Consider the following 22,127-nt stretch of genomic DNA (forward strand, 5'->3'; position numbering starts at 1 on the left):
GCAAGTGCAAAAGGATGATGAGTATAGTTACTCTTTGTACCTTAGGGCCAAGAGTCATAGTTCATTGCCAGCACTTGTAAAAGGCAGAAAGGAGCCCTTGGGAGCTCCAGCACGTGTGTCCTCTTAGACTGTCCCCCTCCCAGGACCCTCTGTTCTCCTGCCCATCTTCTGTTCCTGTCCCCCAAGGCATTCCTGCATTTCTTTCATTTAGCCCTACTGCTCCTTAACACTTTCTCTCGGTCCTTGTGCTGTGTTCACACCTCTAATTCCAGCTACTCACTCTGTCTTCCCTTTCCCAAGGGAAGTACTCCAGGGTGGAGAGAGGTCTCTCACCTACTGCTGGAGCTGCCAGCATGTGCCACAGGGTACAATGGCATTTTTGGAATTTGGTGAAAGATGCTAACAATTCTGCTGCATGCAGATGTGGTCCATACCCATCTCAGTGTTCAGAGAAGGAATTTGGTTTTGTATTTTTCTCCAGAAAACCTCCCTGTTTTATCATCACTTTTCTCAAGTCAGTTTCATGCCCTAATGAATTATATGTTTACAAAAATACAAAATGTTCAAGGATGACAGTGGTGGCAGAAATGACAGAATAAACAGGATATCATTTTCTTTTGTCTTCTCACTTGTTTATGTAGAGTGCAGAATGGATTAAGTTTGGGAACAAGAGAACAGGGCCCAGCCTCTCAGGACCAGCCAGCGTGACCTCTGCAGGTAAAGATTTTGAGATGGACACGAATCAGCTTCACTGTGGCTGGTGCAGCTGGGACAGGGAAGGCGCTGCCCTCTCAGAGAGGGGACGGTGATCATTCCTGCTCTGCCTTCCAGCTATAGCACTGCTGTTTGGAGCAGCATCACCTGCAGTTCACACACTGCATTGAGGGAAGTTGGGGTTTGCCATGCAGGATGGAAAAGGTGGGAAGCAGCTTCCAGCCGTGGGGGATGTTGCCTGGCTGATCCCACAGACACAACAGCCCCACAGAACAGTGATCACCTCATTGTGAAGGAAGGAGCCCTCTCATTTGGGACAATTTTCAACTGGCTTGGAAATGGACCCCTGAATTCCTTTTGAGCACTTTGGCTCTTCCTAAAGTATTTGAAAACAACTTATTGCCAGATTATGGTGAGATCATTCTGCTCTTGCAGGAAAAAGAAAGGAGAGAGAAAAGGAAGCACTGCAACTTCCCAAGCCACTTCAGCACTAATAGCTGTATGATCCCTAATCAATGCAGAGGGGCTGACAGCAACAATAAGTGTTAACTGCTGAGCTGAAGGGGCTGTTTAACCTGGCTAGGAAAAGTTATTTCTGCCACAACTATTTGAAAAAAACATTGGCAATTAAATTAATTGAAGCATATCCTCTTTTTTTCATGGGAAAAATGTGGAAAAAATCCAGGCAGAGAATGAATGGCACCTAGATTAATGAGAAACTGCTCAAGATGAGAAAAATAATGGTTTTCTAAAGTATATTCATATTACATTCTGTGGTAGCACCATATGCTAGTTTCCTAGATGCTGGTAATCCTGATGTATTTTTATCTTGGCTAGTACCAAGGAGGGAGCTGTACAAGGCCAAGTTCTTCCCACATATCCATGTTGAAAGCAGTTTACCTTCGCTCTGCGTTGTGAATGTGAACCAAGACAGCCATGCAACTGCTTCAGAGCACGCCTTTATTTCCTGGCTGTATCTGAATGGCTTTTAAAAATCATCCTACTGCAGCTCTTCAGTCTTTTATGAAGCCTCTTTTTCAATGATAGAGCCCAGAAATGTTGGACTTAGAAATCACAAACCTCTACTGCTTCCATTTAAGGGTCAGATCCACTAATTAGATGCAGCAGGAGACTATAAATTGTTCACGTTCCAGACAGAGGAGAACAACAAAAAGCCATTCTGTGTTAGTGGGGATGTATTAACATATATGTAGGACTTCATTCTTCTCTAAGTTGAACAAATATTCTTTAATCAGTCCTTAGAAATAATTTCTGAAGGTGGTGGCATCCTTCTAGCAGCCATGCTGCTCTGCTCCAGCTGCACCTCTAGACACTTAACCACAGGTCTCAGTGCAATTTCAGATGCAGAGATTTTGAGGCTTTTGGGGTGTCAGCAGTCCAAGGATGAAAGTGATCACACATTCAAAATTCACATTATTTTGAGGGTTTTTGAAAGATGCTGGTATGAGCATGTATCACAGCTTCCACAGGGGCCATGGGAAAGGGTTTTTGAGACAGCAGGACTGAAGTCAATGGCAATGAAATTGAGCTCAGAGAGGTTTTCTCAGGTGGGGCTCACCTGATACAGAGCAGCCTAAAGAGGTGAGGCAAGAGAGGCAAGTGCAACTTTGGGTGTAATGCCTAGGAGGAAAGCAAGCCATGGTATGTCCCAGCAAAGCATGGAGAGCCAAACAGCAATTCCTCCACAAAAGAAAAAAAAGAAAGAAAAAAAAGAAAGAAAAAAAAGAAAGAAAAAAAAAGATTTGTAGATTTGTCTCTGTCAGGGATTTCAGGAGGAAAATTCAAGTGTCTCTGACCATCTAGTTAGCAATTCATGCTATGCTCATCAGCACGGTATGTGACTCCCTGTGACCACACTGCCTTTTGGTAACTTTTAGCCACTCTAAAGATAGGTGTGGTAGCACTTGGGAGTCACTCTGGAAACCAGGAATACACGTTTGGGAGGCATCTTTTATAATTGGCATGGCTGAGCTGCAGCTCTGCCTCAGGCAGAAGGTAGACTCTGTCTCGCTGGGGGTGGTGAAATGAAATCTCAGCACAGAAAGAACACAGAGCAGCTCAGAAGCCTGGAGGAAGGGGCTGGCACCTGGGCTTGCACAGAACCTCCTTGCAAAGCAACTGGAGGGAATTTTTTTCCCCAAGTGAGGGAACAGTGTGGAGGATGTTGTTGCCGAAGTCACCAGTGAAGTAGGGAAATTGAAATAATGAGCTACAGGAATCTTTCTGCATTTTGGCAAGATTTGAATCCACAGCTGTTTATAAGAAAGTAATTAGTGGCCTGTCAAGCACTTTGAAGATGTTCTGAGTGCTAGAAAATTGTGATAAACTTATCTTTCTGTGCCTCTGTATCTTGTGAGCGATTATTCAATCAGTGGGGTTGTTGACTGGAAGACTCAGCCAAACAGTGATTGGGTTTCTAAACTATTCAATTACCTCTAATGAAGAAGGATCAGAGAAACAACCCTTAAACACCTTAAACAGAGCAGCAGTATTAACACACAAAATAACTCTCAGGAGAAACCTCCAGACACTTGCCAAGGTTGGCTTTGGAGCCAACTGTGATACAAATGCATAAAATATTAGTTCCTTAATGGTTGTGAAGTGTTGCTCTTTAAAGGTTACTGTCTTCCTGTCCAGACAAGGCTGCAGTGGAATGATGAATGAAGCGATCCATAAATCTGAGGTTTTCAAGCACCTGCAACTCCCATTGGGGTCAACAGGAATTTTGGATTACTGGGATTTAGCCAGTAAAACCTGATTCTGCATGAGATTAAGAATCCCCAGGGCTATTGGCCTCATCAGGCACAGTGTTTACCTGATGAAGTACTTGGAATGACGGCTCCAGAAATGCTGCTTATTTGGATGCATGTTTGTGATGGGAGACTTGATCTCTAAAGCACAGGGACCAGGTCTGTGCCAGAGAGGCTGCCTGAAGTAAAATCGGGAAGAAATCTCTCTGTGGCTGGCAGAGAAGCATAGTGATCCCTGCAAAAACTGCAAGACAGGATTCTGCTTCTGAGGCAATTTCTCTCTCTTCTCCATTACAAGTCTCACCATATACAAAGAGCTGACTTGTTATTGGAGCTCAAAGGAATGAATGAGCTCAAAAGAATGTGACGAGGAGAGAATGCTACAATTCCACTGGGAAGAGCTGCTTCTTTAACTTTTCCATTCAGTTAATATTTGACTGTGGCCTTGGAGCAGAGTCCCATCGGCATCCCCAGCCCTGCTGCAGCACGGGACAGTCGGCTGCAGCACAAACACTGCACCTGCCTGGAGCTGTCTAGAAGCGCTGTGTGTGTCTGCATTTTTGAAAGTATCTCACGGTTTTGTTTCCTGTGAATGTGCATTCAGCCCTGCACACTCGTGAAATGCTTAGCTGGGCTTGGGAGCATGTACATAGCGGGCCACAGTGGGGGGATGGGGCAGGGGAAGAAAGAGGGGCTGTAAGGCAGCTTGAGAACTGATACCATGCTAGTGTGAAACTTCTTTGTGAAGGGAACAACACTGCCAGGTTTTGGCTTAAAGATTCTCAAACACTCCAGCAGCTTTAGAAACTTGAATGTGTCCTAGGCTCAGCTGTGTGCAGACACAATGCTGGAGAGGAGCCCCCATTTAAAATGGTGCCAAGGGCTCCAACAGCTTCTGAAATTCCAGGATCAGGCCCTAAAAATAACAACATGTTTGACCCAACATAGCCAGCAGAGCCAGAGGAGATGATAGGCTGCACAGCATAGTTCTAAGCCAGCTTTCCTAAACTGCAAACCCATTAAATATTTAGGTGGCCATATGCAAATCATTTAAATTCTGTTTCTCAGAAGCACACCATGGTGTACAGATGTGCTTTGTGCTGAGATCCTCATCCTAGGCTTTCAGCAACTATTTGTTTTAAACCAGTAAAGGACTTAATTAATGGCTAAATGCGAGCTACCTTTTTTTTAAAAGGGTGTTTATTTATGAGGGAGGAGGGGGAGGAAGCAGAAATGCAAAGACCTGAGTTTCTGTCACAGCAAACTCACATGGAAGAAAATACACTTTTGTGACTGTACCAAAACCCCAGGATTGCTCAAGATATTTTCAACCCCCTCCACGGGTACCAATTTGCTAATTCAACAAATAAACAGCCCTTTATGTAGGAGCTGTCTCATGGACACTGTGAACACTTCAGAGACTAGGGCCCCAGATCTTCTTTTCTTAATGTCACTGTGAATTTGCTTGTGGAAGTGTATGACACCATGCGCGGGGCGAACAGCTGAGCTCATGCTTCAGGCATTCTCCCAGGACCGAGGGGGAGGGGGCTCTCTGCCAGCTCCCGGCCGCCTCTCCCCTCGCCTTTACACACACACAAATCATGTTATCATAGTGAAAATATGTAAGAATTCCAGGAAGCAGAGGAAGTTTGTATGTTGACCTTAATTTATTTTTTTCCAGAGGAAGATCACACCGAATGTAAAAAGGACGGTGGACGCTAGCTAAATTCATTTGCAGATCTTTTAATTTTCATTGCAACTCCTTCTTCTGCTGTATTTTGTCTTGTAGGATTAATGCTGTTTGTATTTTATCCCTTGTGGCTACTTTGACTGAGAGAACTGAAATCACTTGGTGAGAGGTCTATGGGACTTATTTGGACTAAAAAAAAAAATGTAAAGGAGGTCCCAGTGCATTCCGGTTCTTATTTTCCATTACAGTACAGTAAAATTGGGTGAGACTGTTTCTGGAGGGAAGGGAAGGAAGGGGTGGATGAAAGAGTGGGCTAACACATTAGGCTTTGGCACATGGAGACCTGGGTTTATTTTGCTTTACAGTTCTGGGCTGGAACTCTTAAAATGCTGATCAGTTTGGCCCCAAATGCAATTGCACTTCTAAAAACACACTTAACTTTAAACTTGCAAATGCCTTTGGAAGACTGCAGGACCTTAGAAGCTGCTGTTCTGGGAGGTGCAGTTACCTGCACTGGCTGGTGCACAGCACCTTGCAACACCCAACCATTCCCAGCAGCTCATCCCTGATTCCCTGCCTCTCTCCCTGCCACCAGCTCACCCCAGCCTCCCTGCTCGTTTCTTTACTTTCTTTACTACTCACACCTGTGAGGTTTTGCACACACTCCACCACAGCCATTCCACCACCCTAGGACACTGCTGCAGAGCCAGGGAAATCGTACCCGAGTCCTTAAACACTCATCTCTCTCCATGTGCTATGGACAATGTGGTCACACACAGACTTTTAAAATGGCAAGTAAAGATAACCCATTCCTCTTAACTCTTGGCCAACAAGGAACCCAAGCATGGAAATATTTCTGTTTAATTGCCAGTTGTCTCTCATCCTGGCAGCCTCCATGAGGAACACCAGCCATGCCTGGTGAAGCACCACCTGTGTCCTGTGCCCCCAGCACACCTGAGCCTGCTGGTTACTCCTGAGGAACCCCACACTCTGTTGTGTGCTAGTGCTCTTCAGGTTTCGTAAAATATGCTTTGACCAGCATGTTTTAACTTGTAATATGACTGGGCATTAATCCTGGACACATCTTGAAGAGTTTGGTTTGAGAATTTACCAGATTGCTTAGAATTTCTTTGCAAACTATTTCATTCCTATGTTTCTCTGTTGCAAACTTAAGCTCGAAGCCTGATTCAGTTTTAAATGAGCAAGCCTGTTCTTCTAGCTAGCAGGCAGCCTGTGATGTATATTTGGGGCAGGCCTCCCCACCCAACAGCTCTGCTCAAACAAGTAGGGCCATCACAGCAAAATCTCCTGCACAGCTCGGTGTCGGCAGCCTCCCTGAAATCAAGGGATATGTCACTGAAGCTGTCAGGGTAGGATTTGTCCCACAGAATTTATTGCTCTATTCAAGTTTTCCTTTATTCCTTTCTACAGGTCTTCTGAATGCACTTCTTTCTCTCTCCCTCCGCTTGCCCCCCATTTTATTCTCTTGTCACATATTTCAAACACACACCTGCCTTCCCTGCCTCAGCTCTGGAGGACTCAGGCAGAAGGAGGCAGGAAAAGCAGTATTTGAATTATATTTTGGTTTTCAGACTATCCATAGAAGTAAGCAATGCATGCTACTTTGCATGTAGTGGCACTGAGGCTTTTTTCTTTTTAAGCATATAACCCCCTACCAGCTGCAGTCTAGATTTACACCACGGGGAAGAGCACAGTAGAACCAGATTGGAGATTAATCAAAGCAAATTCTGACCCGCTGTTACATGTGTCTCAATGACAAAAGATTTAAAAAGTAAAAATAAAAAATGAGGAGGCTTTTCTTTGGTAATAAACACTACAACAAAAAGGCACAACTTTCCCAAATATGCTGTGAAGAGAAGACAGATGCCTTCTAAGGCTTCTTGGTGTCTCTGGCCATTGTTGTGGCTCCGTGGCTGTATGCTGCCAGCATGGGGAGCTGCCCCAGCAGGGTCCAGCATTCCTGGCTCCAGCACAAGCTGAAACATCCAGAACCTTCTGGGGTGTCAGAGGCAGACTGCAGAGCCCAGCTCACCTGCCTCCTGGTCACTGGGAAAATTAATGATCCAGAGGTTCTGGTGTAAGTCAACCACGCTGCCCAGGAGACAGCCAAAAAACCCCTGGGATCTTTTCTACACAGAAATCCCTTCTAGTCACTTGTTTGTGACTCTAAATCATATAGCTTGTGAATTATAAAAACAGAAAGTCACATACAATGATGAATTATCAGTTATCCTGAAATGTGACATTCTTCAGCTTTTAGGGGTATTTTTATTCTATAGGGATTACAAGCAGGTGAAAGTTTGTAGTTAGCAATCACTAGAGTAGCACTGCTAGCCTTCATTAAGAACATCTACTTAGACTTTTGGGCTACCATCCTCACATGGCATAAACTAACATAGCTCCATTAAAGTTACTGTAGCTCTACTTAGCTGCATCTTCTGGGGAGCCAGCTTTTGCTTTCTTGGGAAGAGAAAATAGGAAAAAAAACCCCAAATAATTAGTAGGGGGAATATTTTCTATTTTTTAAAAATATATTCACAGGTGGCACAGGTAAATCACTGTATTTAGATGTGAGAACTGAGAAGATACCAGGACTTGTGGAAACCATGTCTATCTAGAAGAAGGAAATACTCCCATCCTTACTGGCCTGTATGAGATATTTTAAAGACATCACAAATGGTTTTAAGTATCTTTCTCAGCAAAGACCTGGCTGAATTGGTCCATGTGTGTAATCAGGGCAGGGTTATACAGTAAGGCCCCGATTCAGCAAAGTGCTGGAGCACACCTTCAGCTTTTAGTGCATGAGTGGCTTCATTGAAGTCCTTAGTAATTACATGTTTTGCTGAATCAGGACCTGAATTTATTTGGGGCAGGAGGACCTTAATATCTTCCAAGGAATTATACTTATTACAGGGGACAGTCTATAAATTAGTGTTTAAGTTAAAATCAATTTCTAGATAATACATATCCCTAAAAGACAGATTGTTAGTTTGTATGAGCTTTGTAACAAAACTTTAATTAAACCCTTTTTAAATAAAACCTGTCGTACATTATACTGCTAATTGACTTGACCTGGTACAAAGAGGACTCTGCCAGCTAGAGGAGACTAAAGGAGATTATTCTGTCTGGTGCTGCAGTGATTGTGTGTTAATAAAATTTATTTCTGCAGTCTTGCCCAACTCCCTATTGTGTATTCAAGAAATGTGTGGGCTTGAAGCCAGTCATCACAAAGCAAAAAGTAATAAAACCTCAAAAGCTGACTTTTTCTACCTCATTCTGCTGCTTTGCTGTAGCACAAAGTACATGGTACAGTCTGCTTGCATGCACATCTCAGAGTTCTCTTTTTTAATTATTTTAATTTATTTTTTTCAATTATGTTAAACTCTGCACCTTATTAATGTGAGCACAGTAACAAATGAAGGACAATTAAAGGATTCAAAAAAGCTCAGTGATGAAATAGTCTGGGTGTGGCAATCATATTTTATTGCCACTACACTGATTACATACAATATAACACATCTAGCAATTAGAGAAACATGTTAATCCTCTTGGCCCAGACCTATTTCACACAGAATTCATTTCAGGGGGCCAAATTCTTCCTTTACCCTCATGCAAGTAAATCTGAAATAGCTTCTTGCCAATCAGTAGAATCATTTGGATTGACATTCATGTAAATGACAGCAAAATACGACCCGCTGACTTCACAGAGTTATTCCTGATAGATGCTGGGTGCAATCACAAAAAAGTAATCACAAGAACTTATGCAAGAAATGCATGGAATAAACAGGAGGACTTGGAAGTTTTAATACGTGCTCAAAATCATGAATTAATTGGCAAAAGAAACTTGTTGGGATAATTCACACGACTAGAATATTAATATATCTAGTGGAGCTCGTTCAGGGAGAAGGACAAAATGCTGTCCACAGACACAGTCATCCCACAGTGCAAAACATGGGAAGAGATAACCAGCTGAAGATCCCTAGCTAATAATAACAGAGGGAGTGAACACAGGTGCTGTCACAGTAGAGGGGGGGTTGGGGGGGTGTACAGAGCAAAGCCACAAAGAACAGATGGACAGAACTCCTTTTGGAGGGCAAGAAGATGAATCATGCACACATCCAGGCCTGGAGACAATGGAGGCACAGGCAGGAGGCTGATGGAGATGCCTGCTGGGACACAGGGATCACAGGACAAACTCCACGCTGCCAGTGTCTTCTGGGAGACAAGGCTGGAGAAGCAACTGAAGGGAACATTCTTTACTCTTCATTTTAAGAGTCAGGGGAAATAGGTTTAAAAATAAGCAAACAGAATGTGATTTGGTGACAGTTATAATGGAATGAGAAAACCCACTGCTCCTGGAAGGGAAAATGAATAGCAAATAGAAGCAATAAACTTGAAAAAAGCCAGATTAAATAAACTCAGAGAATTTTAAGTATTATCTCATGGGGAATGCACTCAGAGTAGCTGACAGTTCCTTAAAATAGTTCTATTAACAGCATGAGTGCAAATTATCCCAAAGCAGCAAAACCATTTGAAGTGTTGTAAGAAACCATCTTAGCTAAATCATGGACTCCTCCTCTCTGACTTCAAACACGAGGAAGGCACAGAAAGTTAAACCTAGGTCAGATTTTTGAAGACCAGGAGGAAAGAGAGAGTGTAGGGCCCAAGTCACAAAGGTCAAATGAGAATGCATTGGTGCAGAAAGGACAACAAGAAAAGAGGATGTAATCATACTTCATAAAGAGAGGAAGATGAGGAAAATGTGTTGGTCTTCTATTGAACAAGGCAGGGAAAGTTATTGACAGGTGATGCTGAAGAGGCTGAGGGCTTGAAGGTTTTTTCCTGCAATCTTTACCAAAAAGGTCAAATGAGGTTAGGTGGGAAATGGCAATAGTGACAGAGGTAGAAACACAAGTGAAATCAGGGAAAGAACAGATTAAATAGTGCTTAGATAAATCAGATCTTTCAAATTGGCTGGGTCAGTTACATTTCATCCTAAAGTACTCTACTGAGCTACCTAAAGCAATCCCAGGGCCATGAGTGGTTTTCTTGGAGATCTTAGGGGATATGGGTGAATATCCACAAGACAGAAAAACAGCAGATAGTGTGTTTCCTTACACAGAGGGAAAAGATTCTAATGGGGAATTAAAGAGCAGTGAGTGAAGGTCAGTTTTTGGAAAAATATGGAAACAATCATATTATTTGTAACCACTCAGGAAATAACAAGGAGATGAGTAACAGTTAGCATGGCTTTGTCAAGAACACAGATTTGTTAAACCAATTTAATTTCCTTCAGTGGGGATGGAGGAGAAGCAACAGATAAATCTCAACTTTATTAAAGCTTTCCAGGATCAGCCTCCTCATGGTCGTAAGTGAGCTAGGAAAAATACAGTCTCCCTCTACCTACAGAACTCTCTCTAAAACTGGAAGTATGTTAAATACATTTCTGTAGGCATCTGCCCTGGATTTGCTCCTATGAAATACTTCTACTCCAGTCTTTTATGTTAGATCAGAATGACTTAGTTTCTGCATACAGTAAAAGTGAGAAGGGCTGCACAGGTGATACCAGGCTATTCTGAGGATGCTTGCTTGGAATACAATATGATTTTTCACAGCTGGAGCAGTGTAGGCAGTTTGTGGCAAGTACTTTCAGCTTTAAAGAAAACACCAAACAGAAAAGATCTAGCAGAGAGCACTGAGAATAGCCAGAGGCCCAGCAAACACAAGCTACAAGGAGAACTGGAAGGAAGAGTCTCATATAGTCTGCAGAAAAGGCTGAGGAGGGCTACACACGTAACATGCACTTAAAAGAGGAAAGGAGTAAGTAGTCTTCCTTATCCAGTGTGGACTGGATAAGAAATATTGGGTTAAACAGGAGCACAGGAAATTTAGGTTAAACATTAGGAAACACTGGGTAATAATATGGCTAGTTAAGCACTGGGAAAGATTGCCTGGGGAGGTCATGGAGCCTCCCTCCTTGGAAGGTTTCAAGAGCATGCGAGATGTACACTTAGCAGAAGCTATGCTTCTAAAGTCGTGGCAGACTTGGATGACCTCTGAAAACCCACTTCCCTTTATGAGGGCTACTGTTCCCCCAGTTTGAAAGGATAATTCCCTCTAGGGAAATGGCAGCCGTGCCTGGATGCTGGCATGGCACATCACAGCAACCCCGGCCGCTCTCGGCGTCAGCGGCTCCGCAGGTGCGTCAGCCGCTGCCTCAGCTCCCGCAGAGAGGTGATCCCTCCTGCAGGCACCTCTGTACCTGAGCTAACTTCTCAGCACTTCATTGAACCAGGAGCTCAGCTGGCAGCCTTTCCCCTGCCAAGGTGCAAACACAACTGCCCAAACTTTTACCATCCACTGTTCACACCTGTGGCAGCGCTCAGCCGGGAACTGCTGCTGAAGGACACAGAGACACTTCACTCAATGCCCCGTGTTTCCAGAGAAAACTGAACTGCTGGGCAAAAACACAGCCTGCACTCCGTGCTCTAGCTCAGAATTCATTCCAGAGGGAAACAAAGTACTGAACACTGAAGTCCAAGTTAGAGTCTCATGTAGCAGATCAGGTCCTACGCACTGCACCTCCTGCACAACAACCTGTGGGTAACACACATGCAGACAGCAAACACCGGATCATTGGCCACTAGCCAAGAATTTATCCTACAACAAACATGTTTCAACTGAGACCTAGCCATGTGCAGAATGCTCTGAATGACACAGTTGCTGAAGCTTTCCAATAAAATGGTAACTAGAATATCTATCACTAAGCTCACAGTCACAAAGATATTAATGTTCCTAGCACCCCCAGCAGTCCCAGACATTTCACTCTATCTCTGCCCACTGAAGCCACAGTGCTGTAAGAAAGTCACAGCTCCCAGAAAATGAGGAAGTTAGTTTATCTGAACTTACACAGCATGACATGAAATCGCTAAAATGATAATTAAATTGGGGAAATCAGAAGAAGGCAGAGCTTGTCTGGTGGTTGAAAAGGCTCAGTGTACTAGAATTCTTGCATTCCCTTCCTGTACAAACACTGATCTCTATCTTAGGGTGTCAGTTGTAAAGGAGGTGTGATCTGTTACACAACATATTTCATTCAGTTAACAACACTTAGCTACATGCTAATAAAGCATGTATTAAGAATACATCAAACGAATAATTTAATCACAGTTTCTTCTCCCATTCTCCTAAGCCTGGACTGGATTTGAGGCATAAAGAGGATCCATTAAGTATTTTTCTGTTTCAGTAGGTCTTTCTGGCATATTGGGCCAAGTTTCTCAAGCTTGTAGGAGGAAGGAGATAAAGCCACACAACGCATGTGCACACTCACACACACACATAAACACAGAGCAGGAATGAGGAGATGATGTAGCCACTGGCAGGATGTGTCTGCTCTTGATTTCACAGTGCCACCGAGCCCTTCCCTGGGTTACACAGTGGGGTTTTTTCCATGTTATTTTGTTCTCAATGCCAGCACTGGTGATTGATTGACTGAGCTGGTGCTGCAGGATTCAAAACAACAACCCTGGTGGCAGCAACTCAGGGAAATGCAGAGAACACTGGGTTAATCCAAGGAGAGAAGAAACAACGCTGGTGATCTGCCAGCTCTGAGCATCCTACAATAAATCAGGAATAGCTATATTCATTGTTTTAAAATGAAAGATGCAAGCAGAGCCTGGCAGAAGCATTTTAAGCACTCTGTGCTGGGCTTTAGCCTGTGGGCACCCAGAGAAAAAGCCCTTTTTCCTTCACATTGAGCTGTTCCTCACACATCTCATCCCACCAGCTCACAAAAGCCTTCCCTCCCTCCCTTTGGGGCTCAGGGGTTTCTCCCTGCCTGTCCCTGATGTGACCATTTGTTATTCACCTGTACGGAAATGGAAGAGGTGCTCCTCACACAGCAGCCCCTTCCCTCTGGCAGCAGTGTCCCCTTCCCCGGGGTCTCCCCTCTCCTTGCTGAGGATCAGTGAAACCCTCTCAGACTTCACACCTGCGCCTCCCACCAGGGTAAAGAAGGTGGAGACTTTTCCAGAAGCAATGCTTCTCCTTGGAAAAACCCCTAGAGAATTCGAAGACGATCCTTGAGCTTTTTGCTTTTGTTACTTTTCCCCCCTGTCCCTTTATCTCCTGTGATCTCCTGCTCCTTCTCACTCCACTGCTGCTGCCTCTTAATTAAACATTTTGACACTGACCCTATTTGCACTTTATCTAACCCCCCTCTCACTCCCTTCAGCAGAGTCCCACCGACGTGGTCCCCATTACGTTTCTCCTCCCACTCAGCTTCCAGTAGTAGCTACTTGTCTGTTTTCCTGATAGGAATTCAGCTTTCCCCTGGCTGCATTATGAAGATAAGCTGCTCCTAGTGACAAAGGAATCACTAATGGACGTGCCTGCTTTCCCATCCCGGGGACAGAGGCTGCTGCTGTCAGGAACTTTTTCCCTACACAAGTAGTTTTCCAGCATGCCCTGTAAAATAGAGCACATTTATGATTGCTGGCATACTCACAGGGTTACCAGGCAGCTTTTTTCAGCACAGACTTTACAACTTGCATATAGATGGACCCAGACATGGCTCTGGTTAGAGACAATGGGAGATTTACTATTGCATGTATTTGCACCATGATTTGGTGGCTTTGTATAAACAAAATAGAAACAGAAAATAATTATTTGTTTGCCAACCCACTGAATGTAGGGAAGAAGCACAAAGTTTTATTCATCTGCAAGCTCAGCAGATGTCAGTGTATGAATGGCCTGATTTCAGTCTCATTTTTGGACTAATGAAGATTTAATATAGCTAACAGAACCATGAGATAATTCTGGGTTTGAACAAAAAGTGATTCCATATCATCCCATAACTTGTCACGATAAAACATTAACTAACCCCATGAATTTTGTTGGTGGTGTTTTGTTAGAACAGCTTCTGAGGGGAGTGATAGTTCAGTCATTATTTGAATGTCTGCTATAGTGGAGTCTATCACCACTGAAAGCCCAGAATAATGGCCTGTGTTATTCTTTTGCATCTTTTTCTATACAGCTTTTGAGGGAGCTGTAATTGAAGAGAAATGAAAGGGCAGCCAACCAAGAGACAATACTGCAAGGATCAGTACTGGAATGTGAGACAACATACTTTAAAAGCTGAAACTTTAAAACTTCTGCTACGTGTGTACTTTTGAAAAGGGTAACATCAATAGCAAAAAAAAAAAAAAAGGAAAAAAAAAAGAAACCCCGGCTATTTTCTCCTGATTAAGAAATAACCAAACTACTTTTTAAAAAAAATTTTGTTTATAATCTGGTGGCCTCCTATGAGGGCATGAAAAAAAGGATTAATGCCTTCACTGGGTACCTACTTTTTACTGCTGTTCTCTTTAGAAAATGTGATTAACTAAAAAGGTGAAAAAGAGACCCATGGAATAAAGATATGAGAATACCAAGGCAGGGTGTTACAAAGCAGGGACCCTACAGCAATTTACAAAAAGCTTGCAAAATATGAACTGCTACTTAGCATCAAGTCCTGTGTCAGCTGGGTCTCCAGTGATGTCAGTGTTGTACCCCCTGCTGCAAGCATTCCTGGTGCTTACAGAGAGCTGAAACACCACAGACAGCATTTTCCATACTTAGGTTTCAAACTCCAGCACTTAGAGGATTGCAAGAGGATCACCACTGTGCAGTGACTGATGCACCAAGCTTAAATTTTCCTCCTGTTTCTACAAATATGAGGACTAGAAGCTCTTTAGCAACCTGGTGTAAAGCTACTGAAGCCATTTTAAAGCCACTAAAGTCAGTGAGAATCTTTACATGTCTCTCTTGCACTCTTGGATTCTCCAAATACTTATGTGTGTACTTAATGTTCACATGAACAATCCCACTGGAGAAACTGTTTGTCTTAAGCTCAGAACAGGGCCAAGTTTAAGATGGCTTTAGCTAAAAGTGGCCAGGGTAAGCCCAGACATAAGCCTTTCCCTACCCAAGCCAACTCAGAAATACTCTCAATTTCTGAAATCATCTGTGCATCTGAAGATATTTGGGATATGTTTGTGCTCAAGACTTAAAATGATACAGTAAAGGACTGAGCTTGTTCTAAAGAAGCCGGATCCCAAACATAGGAGTCACTGGATCATAAACATAAGAATACTGAGGCTATTTCAGGCTGCAATAAGCAATGTTTCCTCCAGTGTACACCCCAAAAAGATTAAGTTTATGTTGCTTTTAATGATGAAGAGTTTAACAAAGCATAATTTGGAACCAGTTTTCAGTACTCCTGCCAAACTCTGAGTAAAACATCATTTACCTCCTAAGTGAACATTTTTTTCTGGCAGTTTTGTATGAATTAAACATTTTGGTCATTTAAAGGAAAAATGTTAAAAATCTGGAGTGTTCTTAAAATAGCAGATCAGTATACTTGAAATATCTTTTCTGATTTTAGGGAACTCCCCCATGCATGTAACGTGCTATGAAAACCAGAGCTATTTTGCACAAATTTCAGAGCAAGCTTATGAAAATAGTATAATGAGGCAAAGTGCTCAGCAATGCCAGAGCATGGGGACCACAATGCTGTAATAGATGATATCAGGATGATGGCAAAATAATGTCACTGCAATCACTGGAGACTACATTACTATGTCAAGATGATGGCAAAATGATTTTGACGCAAGTCTATTGAAACTCTGCTAAAATATCCAGATTGCAACATATCAGGCAAATGCCCCAGAGGCAGTGACTGATAAATTTGTGTTAAAGTATTTCAAATACACCACTCTAATCTATGTCATATAGGCAAGATCCTGGTCTGCTAATGCTTTAGCCTGACCCTACCAACACTGGCCAAGGCTCCCAAAAGGAAGCTTTGCCTTTTGGTGAGAAGTTCTGATGATCTCAGGCCATTCCAGGATACAGAGTTCTCTGGCCTACTGTGCATGCACAGCTACAGTTTGAGATAGCCATAGCTGAAAAAACAAGTCTTCCTCAAATGTGGCCTCATCTGAGGTGAGCAGATCTAGGAGTTTATGCTGTGGAGAGGCAAACTGTGCCCCGGTGTTCTAGATGTGGAAATATCAGGTGATAACTAAGAATCACAGCCAAAACAAGGAGAAAGCTTTCCCACTGTGGAGAATGGTAAATGTGTCACAGGTAACAGAGAGCTAAGGCAGCTTTAGCATCTTCTCCCCATACAAAGTAACAAGTTAATCAGCAAGGGATGCTGTCTTAGATGATTAGTTAATCATTTACCCAAAGGGGCTAATTTTTTTGCAGCAGTAAGAGACTGTTCCTGAGAGTCACAGCAGAGTTCATGGACATTGAAAGAAGTTAGCTATGGAGAGCCTGACGGAAGCAGATACACTGGAGTTTAGCTGAGCAAATTACACTGAAGAACTGCATTGATAACAAGTAATGATGTCTTCTCCTTTTATGCAAGAAAATCTTGCAGAGCATCAGCCAGCACTACTCCCTGCTCTGCCAGGGCTGACAGCCCCTGAGTTTTAAGAGCAGCATGCTCAGCAGGAATGGTACGTACCGACTGCAGGACTGAGCCCTCGGAAGGTTGTTACAGCAATTAGTGCAGAAGCAGCAACATTCCTGCTATCAGAACTAACAAGAAGCTGCAAGAGCTATTTCAACAGAAATAGTCAAAGCTGCTCTAATTATATGTTCTTTGCATAGGCTGGCAAGTACGATGATTTTAGAAACTGGGTTATTCAAGCTTCTGAGGTTACAAATGCTGCTGTGCCAGCTCCACCCACTAAGTAAAAGGTTGCATGCTGCAGTCAGCTCTGGCTCCTTCAGTGCAGCCACAGCCATGGGCAGCTTAGAAGGGGAAATAAGGCTGTTCAAAGGACAGCCAGGTGTGTTTAGAAGGTGGCCTTGCTGGATTTCTGCTTCAACCACAGGTATATTTCAACAGTGGTTAAAAGTGTTTTCTGCCATTTTCTTGGGAAAGAGGCCTTTACTCTTGCTTGTTTTCTAATCTTGCTGCTCTGACCCACTTGTTCCTCACCTCCAGCTGACAGAGCTGGGCTGGCCACCGCATTCAGCTGTGCCCTGGATCTTGGGCTCATCATGTCTACTGTGAACAGATGGAGCTTGGGGTTCCTGCAAATCCCATCTGCTCCTGCAGCAGCCAGTATTAGCAGTCCTTTAAGAAGAAGCCTAGGTCCCTCCAGAAATCCCAGCCATCTTTCTTGCTTTGCACTGTCACTTACTGGGGCAGTTGGACCAGTGAAAGATGGCAGGAAGTGTCAGCAGCACCCCCAGAACTGGGGGCACCTCGTCCTTCCAAAGGAATATGAGCAGGGTCCTTCAGGCCTTGCTCTGCAAATGTGGACTTGTGGCCACCTCTGCCAGAAAGCTGCCTCACCACAGTGCACATCCAGCTGCAGGAGTAGCTGTACCTTATGGGTTGAATGTGCAAAGGAGGCTGATGAAAATACAGGGTTTTGCACAACACAGTTCACAGCCTTAGTTGAACCCTGTATGCTGTTTTTGGCTCAGATGTAAACACCCAATTATAATTTACAGAATTTTAATTGTTCCAGGGCTAAGTTATGTGAAGACCTACATTCAGGCACATCTCTCCATGCAGCTGCACTCACAAAAGAAACCACATCCAGGAATTCTGTCACTCCTGAAACTCCAAGAATGGGGAGAACAAGTACCCTGTGGGAGATGAGACTCAACTGGAACCCAGCCTGCTTCAGCTCAGCTTTTCTGCTCAGAAAAGAGGCGAGAGATGAAGGGAAAGCAGGGGAGCACTGACAGCAGGAGTCCCTTTGCATGCAGCTCCTCAGGTGAGAGGTTGGCCCATGTTTATGCCACAGGCTCGGGCTTGGCTGGAAGATAGAGGAGCACATTCCCATTTCAGATCCCTGCCTCAGCTGTCTTGCTAGCTCCTCTCAAGGGTGATCCAGCCACACACCACCATCCCTCCCAATTTCCTGGGAAGGAGCTTGGCTGCCTGGGCACCAGGGATCTTGATTTGCACGCCTGGGGATCTTGGATCCCCAGGGAACTCTCCCAGACCATTCGGTCTAGCTGCAGCCCCACAGAGGTGAATTACAAACCCCAGGTTAGAATGCCTGGTCCTGTAAAAGTGGCACAAAGGAACAGGTTTTGCTTTATGTGGCCAGAAGAAAACCCTCCCTCACTACAGGGATAAAGCCAAGTGGAAGTGATTTCTGTGCCTTTCCAATCTCATTAGGGATTTTAACTGGGAACAAAGGGGTATTTGGGATGCTGTGCTCCAGTGATCTTCCACTTCGTGTAAACTCCATTTCAGTGGTGGAGAATGGAGTGATCTCGTGATCATTTTTTAAGTCATCCAGGGACTGTTAGTATAAATTGATCAGCATATAAGAGGCTATAGTTGCATCTCTGACATCTTCCCCATTCTCTAGTCTGAGCACAATTGTGCTTTTACATCTCTTACGTTAGAGTCTGGCAGAAATACAGATTGTTTTGTTTCCTATCAAGACAAAATTCTGCTTTCAATAGCACTAGCTGAATACAGAATAATGCCATTAAATTCAGTGTTGATGGCTATTAAATTATTTGGCCCTCAAACATGCTAGTCAGTGGTTGAAATACAGGCATCTCTCCTGGAGTCACCATGACAGTAGCAGCAAGCAACTGGAATGTGAACACTGTTCTTTCAGCATGAAACTAGCTGTTGTAGCTCAATTATTTCCTTTATTTTTCTACTGTCACTAATATAAATCAATACTTTTCCATCTGCTGCCATTTCTAGACTTGAACCATGTATCGCCTTCCTAACCATTATGCAACCTCTTGACAGAAACCCATTATAAACCTTTCAATTTATTCTGCAGCACAGCTCTGCTAGTGATATTTACATCTATAACATACGCATCTCATACTCTTTTCTTTCTTGAAGCCTTTTTTATTGCACCACATTTTCACACTGTACTCACTTCAGCCTCTAGCCAAGGCAAACACAGACAAAAGTATACTTCTTAAACATATTTCCGTTTTAACTGCAGACTTCAGTATTTCCAGTGAGAGGATCATAAAGAGCTGTCAACAGAAAAGGGAGTTGATTTCAATTTTTAGTGCCTTCCCAGTACAGGAAGGTTGTTAAAGATCACAGCAATGTAGTGGATGTTGAGCTGTTCCACTCAGTGAAATAAAGCTGTCCCTTAGATGTGCAAGACACAGTCACCCACCCCAGCTGCTGATCCCCTACCTGTGCCCATCAGACACCCTCTCTTTTCCAACAAACACATCCCTACATTAATTTAACAGCCTAGAAGCAGCAGCCTGACAGGACCTCTGTCTTTGGTGGCAGGACACGACAGGTTTCACTGCTGATCTAACAGGACCATACTTGTTCAAAGTCACACCTGCCTTCCTGACAGTACTACTCACAGTTTCTGCTGGTCTTGAAGTAAGGCAGGTGGTAACTACAGAAGCAAGAGTCTGCCCAAAGTAGAGCATGAAGTAATTTCCCTATTCATATACATACATATATATATATATATATCTTTTTCCCCCCCAGGCTAACTGTGATCTTGTCTTGAAATAACACTCTGCTTAGCCCACAGCCCAGTCTTCAACAGCAACACACAAGAATGAGAACACTCCTTGCTGGACCAGGCACTGGCTAATTGGGTGTAACATCAGATCAACAGTCAATCCACAGCAATTTTGGAAATGGTTTTAACAAGGTTACCTGGGAAGGACCTTAAAATGATGAAAAACAAGTAAATGGAACCCCTCATATTGCCTTGGTGAAACCCCCAAACAAGCTGCATGCTGGCAGCAGGCGTGGCTCCAAGAGACAGGGACTGTCAGCCACAGGTGTTACCTGGCAGGAAGATGGGAGCTGCCACTGTGGATGACACCTGCTGTCCCTGTAGTCTGGCACCATGGACCAGAGGAAGTGTGCCTGTAATGGCTGATTATAGAAAAGCCTGCCCTAGAGGGAAATATTTCCTTAAGTCTCATCAGTCACTACTTACATATGCTGTGAATCATAAACATTTAAATCTCTTAAGATTTTTATCCTAGTTAATATCAGTGTAGATAAGCTCATGACCTGTTTCTGAACATTCAATTGTCCTTTCTTGAATACTAGTAAGGTCTCCATATTTTATTTCTCACACAGGCAGAAAAACAATACTTTGTTTGTGAGTATGAAGTCTCAAGTCTTTACTCACTGGTGATGTCTTGTGCAAGCAAGACCCAGCATTGCAGGCAGATGGAGGAGAGGCTCCCAGGCCACTAAATAGGAACAGCATGCTGGAAAATTAGGAAAAAAAAAATCCGTATCTTGAAAGAAAATTATCCTTCCATGTCTTGCATGGCTTTTGGCTTTGTTATTATGAAAGATGTCTTGAGAATTCCCTGATGCACCTTTTGTATTAGATTCATTGTTTTACATATCACTATTCTGTCAGACCTAATTTGCTCATTTCCTGAAGTGTTCTAAAAATCAGTTTTCCTCAGATATTTCCATGTGTTCTTAATGAGAGGAAGCTTCATTTTCAAACCAAGTACAGCTCCACTCACTGTATTCACTGCTGCTCAGTGGTTTAGCCACAGCTACACCCTTAGCTAACTTGTCAGTGTTAGTCAGGACCTAGCCAAGAACAGCCTCCCCTCCTGTGTGCTCTGCAGCATTATTCCAGTTGTGATCACTTAAGAACTTGCTCTGGCACATCTGACCAGTTTATAAGAGGGAAGCTGGACTCACCACTTACTACTGTGTTACTTAGGGGTTTGGGGTTTTTTGCCTCTTTGATCTCCCTCAATGTTTTAGTCACAACATTTTCTTAGGCCAAAGAAATAAACATGACTTTATTTATGTAACAGTATTCTCATTGACTTGGCATTTTTCTATCTCATGTTTATTGCATAGTTCAGTTCACACAAAAATGTAACCTGTACACAAACTCCTGGCTATGGCACTGGTTCCTCTGCTGATGAGCTGGTCTGCTCTTCATATGCACTTCATACCTTGGCACCATGGCTTGGCACTTGGTCATATTTCAGTGCTCTGTCCATAAAGGAAATAGGACTGTACATAAGAAGATAGCAGAGCTACCCAGAGAATATTAGGACTGAGGTATCTGGTTGCAAGCAGGAACATGACTAAGAAAAGAAATAATAATTTTGGTGCATATGCAACTGTGCTGATAATCACACAGAACTACTAAGAGCATTCTGTGTCTACCAAAAAGGTGAAATCCTGGTTCTACTGAAGCAAAACTTCAGAAGTTTCCAAGCACCAGGGTAAAATCAGCCACAGCTGACTGCTCATGCACTTAATAGGTAGTGTGCCTTCTCTCCTGAAAAACCTGCCTCTCGAGTATTTATAAAGCATTACACGGTGTCAGAAGTTATCTTAAGCCAAAGATGGAGCAATTACTTCCCCCAAGTCTGCTGGCTTTATGAGGGAAGCGTGCAGAAAAATGGTGTCAGCTTAGCAACATTTTGAAATATTCTTCTCTGCCACAGGGGCTGCCAGGGAATTAGCTGAAGGGTGAGTGTTGGCACTGCTTGAGGCATGGGGTGCTCAGCAGTCCCCTAAGTACATGGTGGGAAGGGAGAAAAAGAATTTAACACAGTGTTAGGTGCTAAATAAAACCTTACAGTGATTGGGAAGATCAGTCCAATTAACTTGCACTGACGTCCCAAAGCAGAATGATCGGCTCCAGAATCAGTGGGATATGCTGGGGTGTGCCATTCATACATAAGCATCACAGAAGTACACACAAAGAAGGCAATCACATACATATTAATTTCAAATATTTCAATCCTTCTACTGCCAGAATACAGTGCTAGAGTGGCAAACATATAAGATGAGGTTTTCAGTCACAATCTGGTTTCTTTGTGCCTTTACTCCAACAAACGGGCTACAGCAGCTGGCATAACCCAATGGGCAGCAGGTTTACCTAGCTCTGCTTTGGGTAGAGCTGACA

General features: G+C 43.4%; 1 protein-coding gene across 6 annotated transcripts in view; it reads right to left on the minus strand.

The window, feature by feature from the left end:
• The window catches only part of MAMLD1 (mastermind like domain containing 1), a 247,384-nt gene that overhangs the window by 87,234 nt on the left and 138,023 nt on the right, over positions 1–22,127 (minus strand). For 3 of the 6 annotated variants that reach the window (XM_064426924.1, XM_064426926.1, XM_064426925.1), the window contains exon 5: positions 20,364–20,445. The exons of the other annotated variants lie outside the window; for them this stretch is intronic. In XM_064426924.1, the coding sequence (XP_064282994.1) occupies positions 20,364–20,444 (81 nt within the window). In that variant the 5' untranslated portion in view covers position 20,445. The remainder of the gene's footprint in view (positions 1–20,363; positions 20,446–22,127) is intronic. 6 annotated transcript variants of the gene reach the window in all.

The sequence above is a fragment of the Passer domesticus genome, chromosome 7 (assembly GCF_036417665.1).
Source record: "Passer domesticus isolate bPasDom1 chromosome 7, bPasDom1.hap1, whole genome shotgun sequence".
Classification (NCBI taxonomy): Eukaryota; Metazoa; Chordata; class Aves; order Passeriformes; family Passeridae; genus Passer; species Passer domesticus.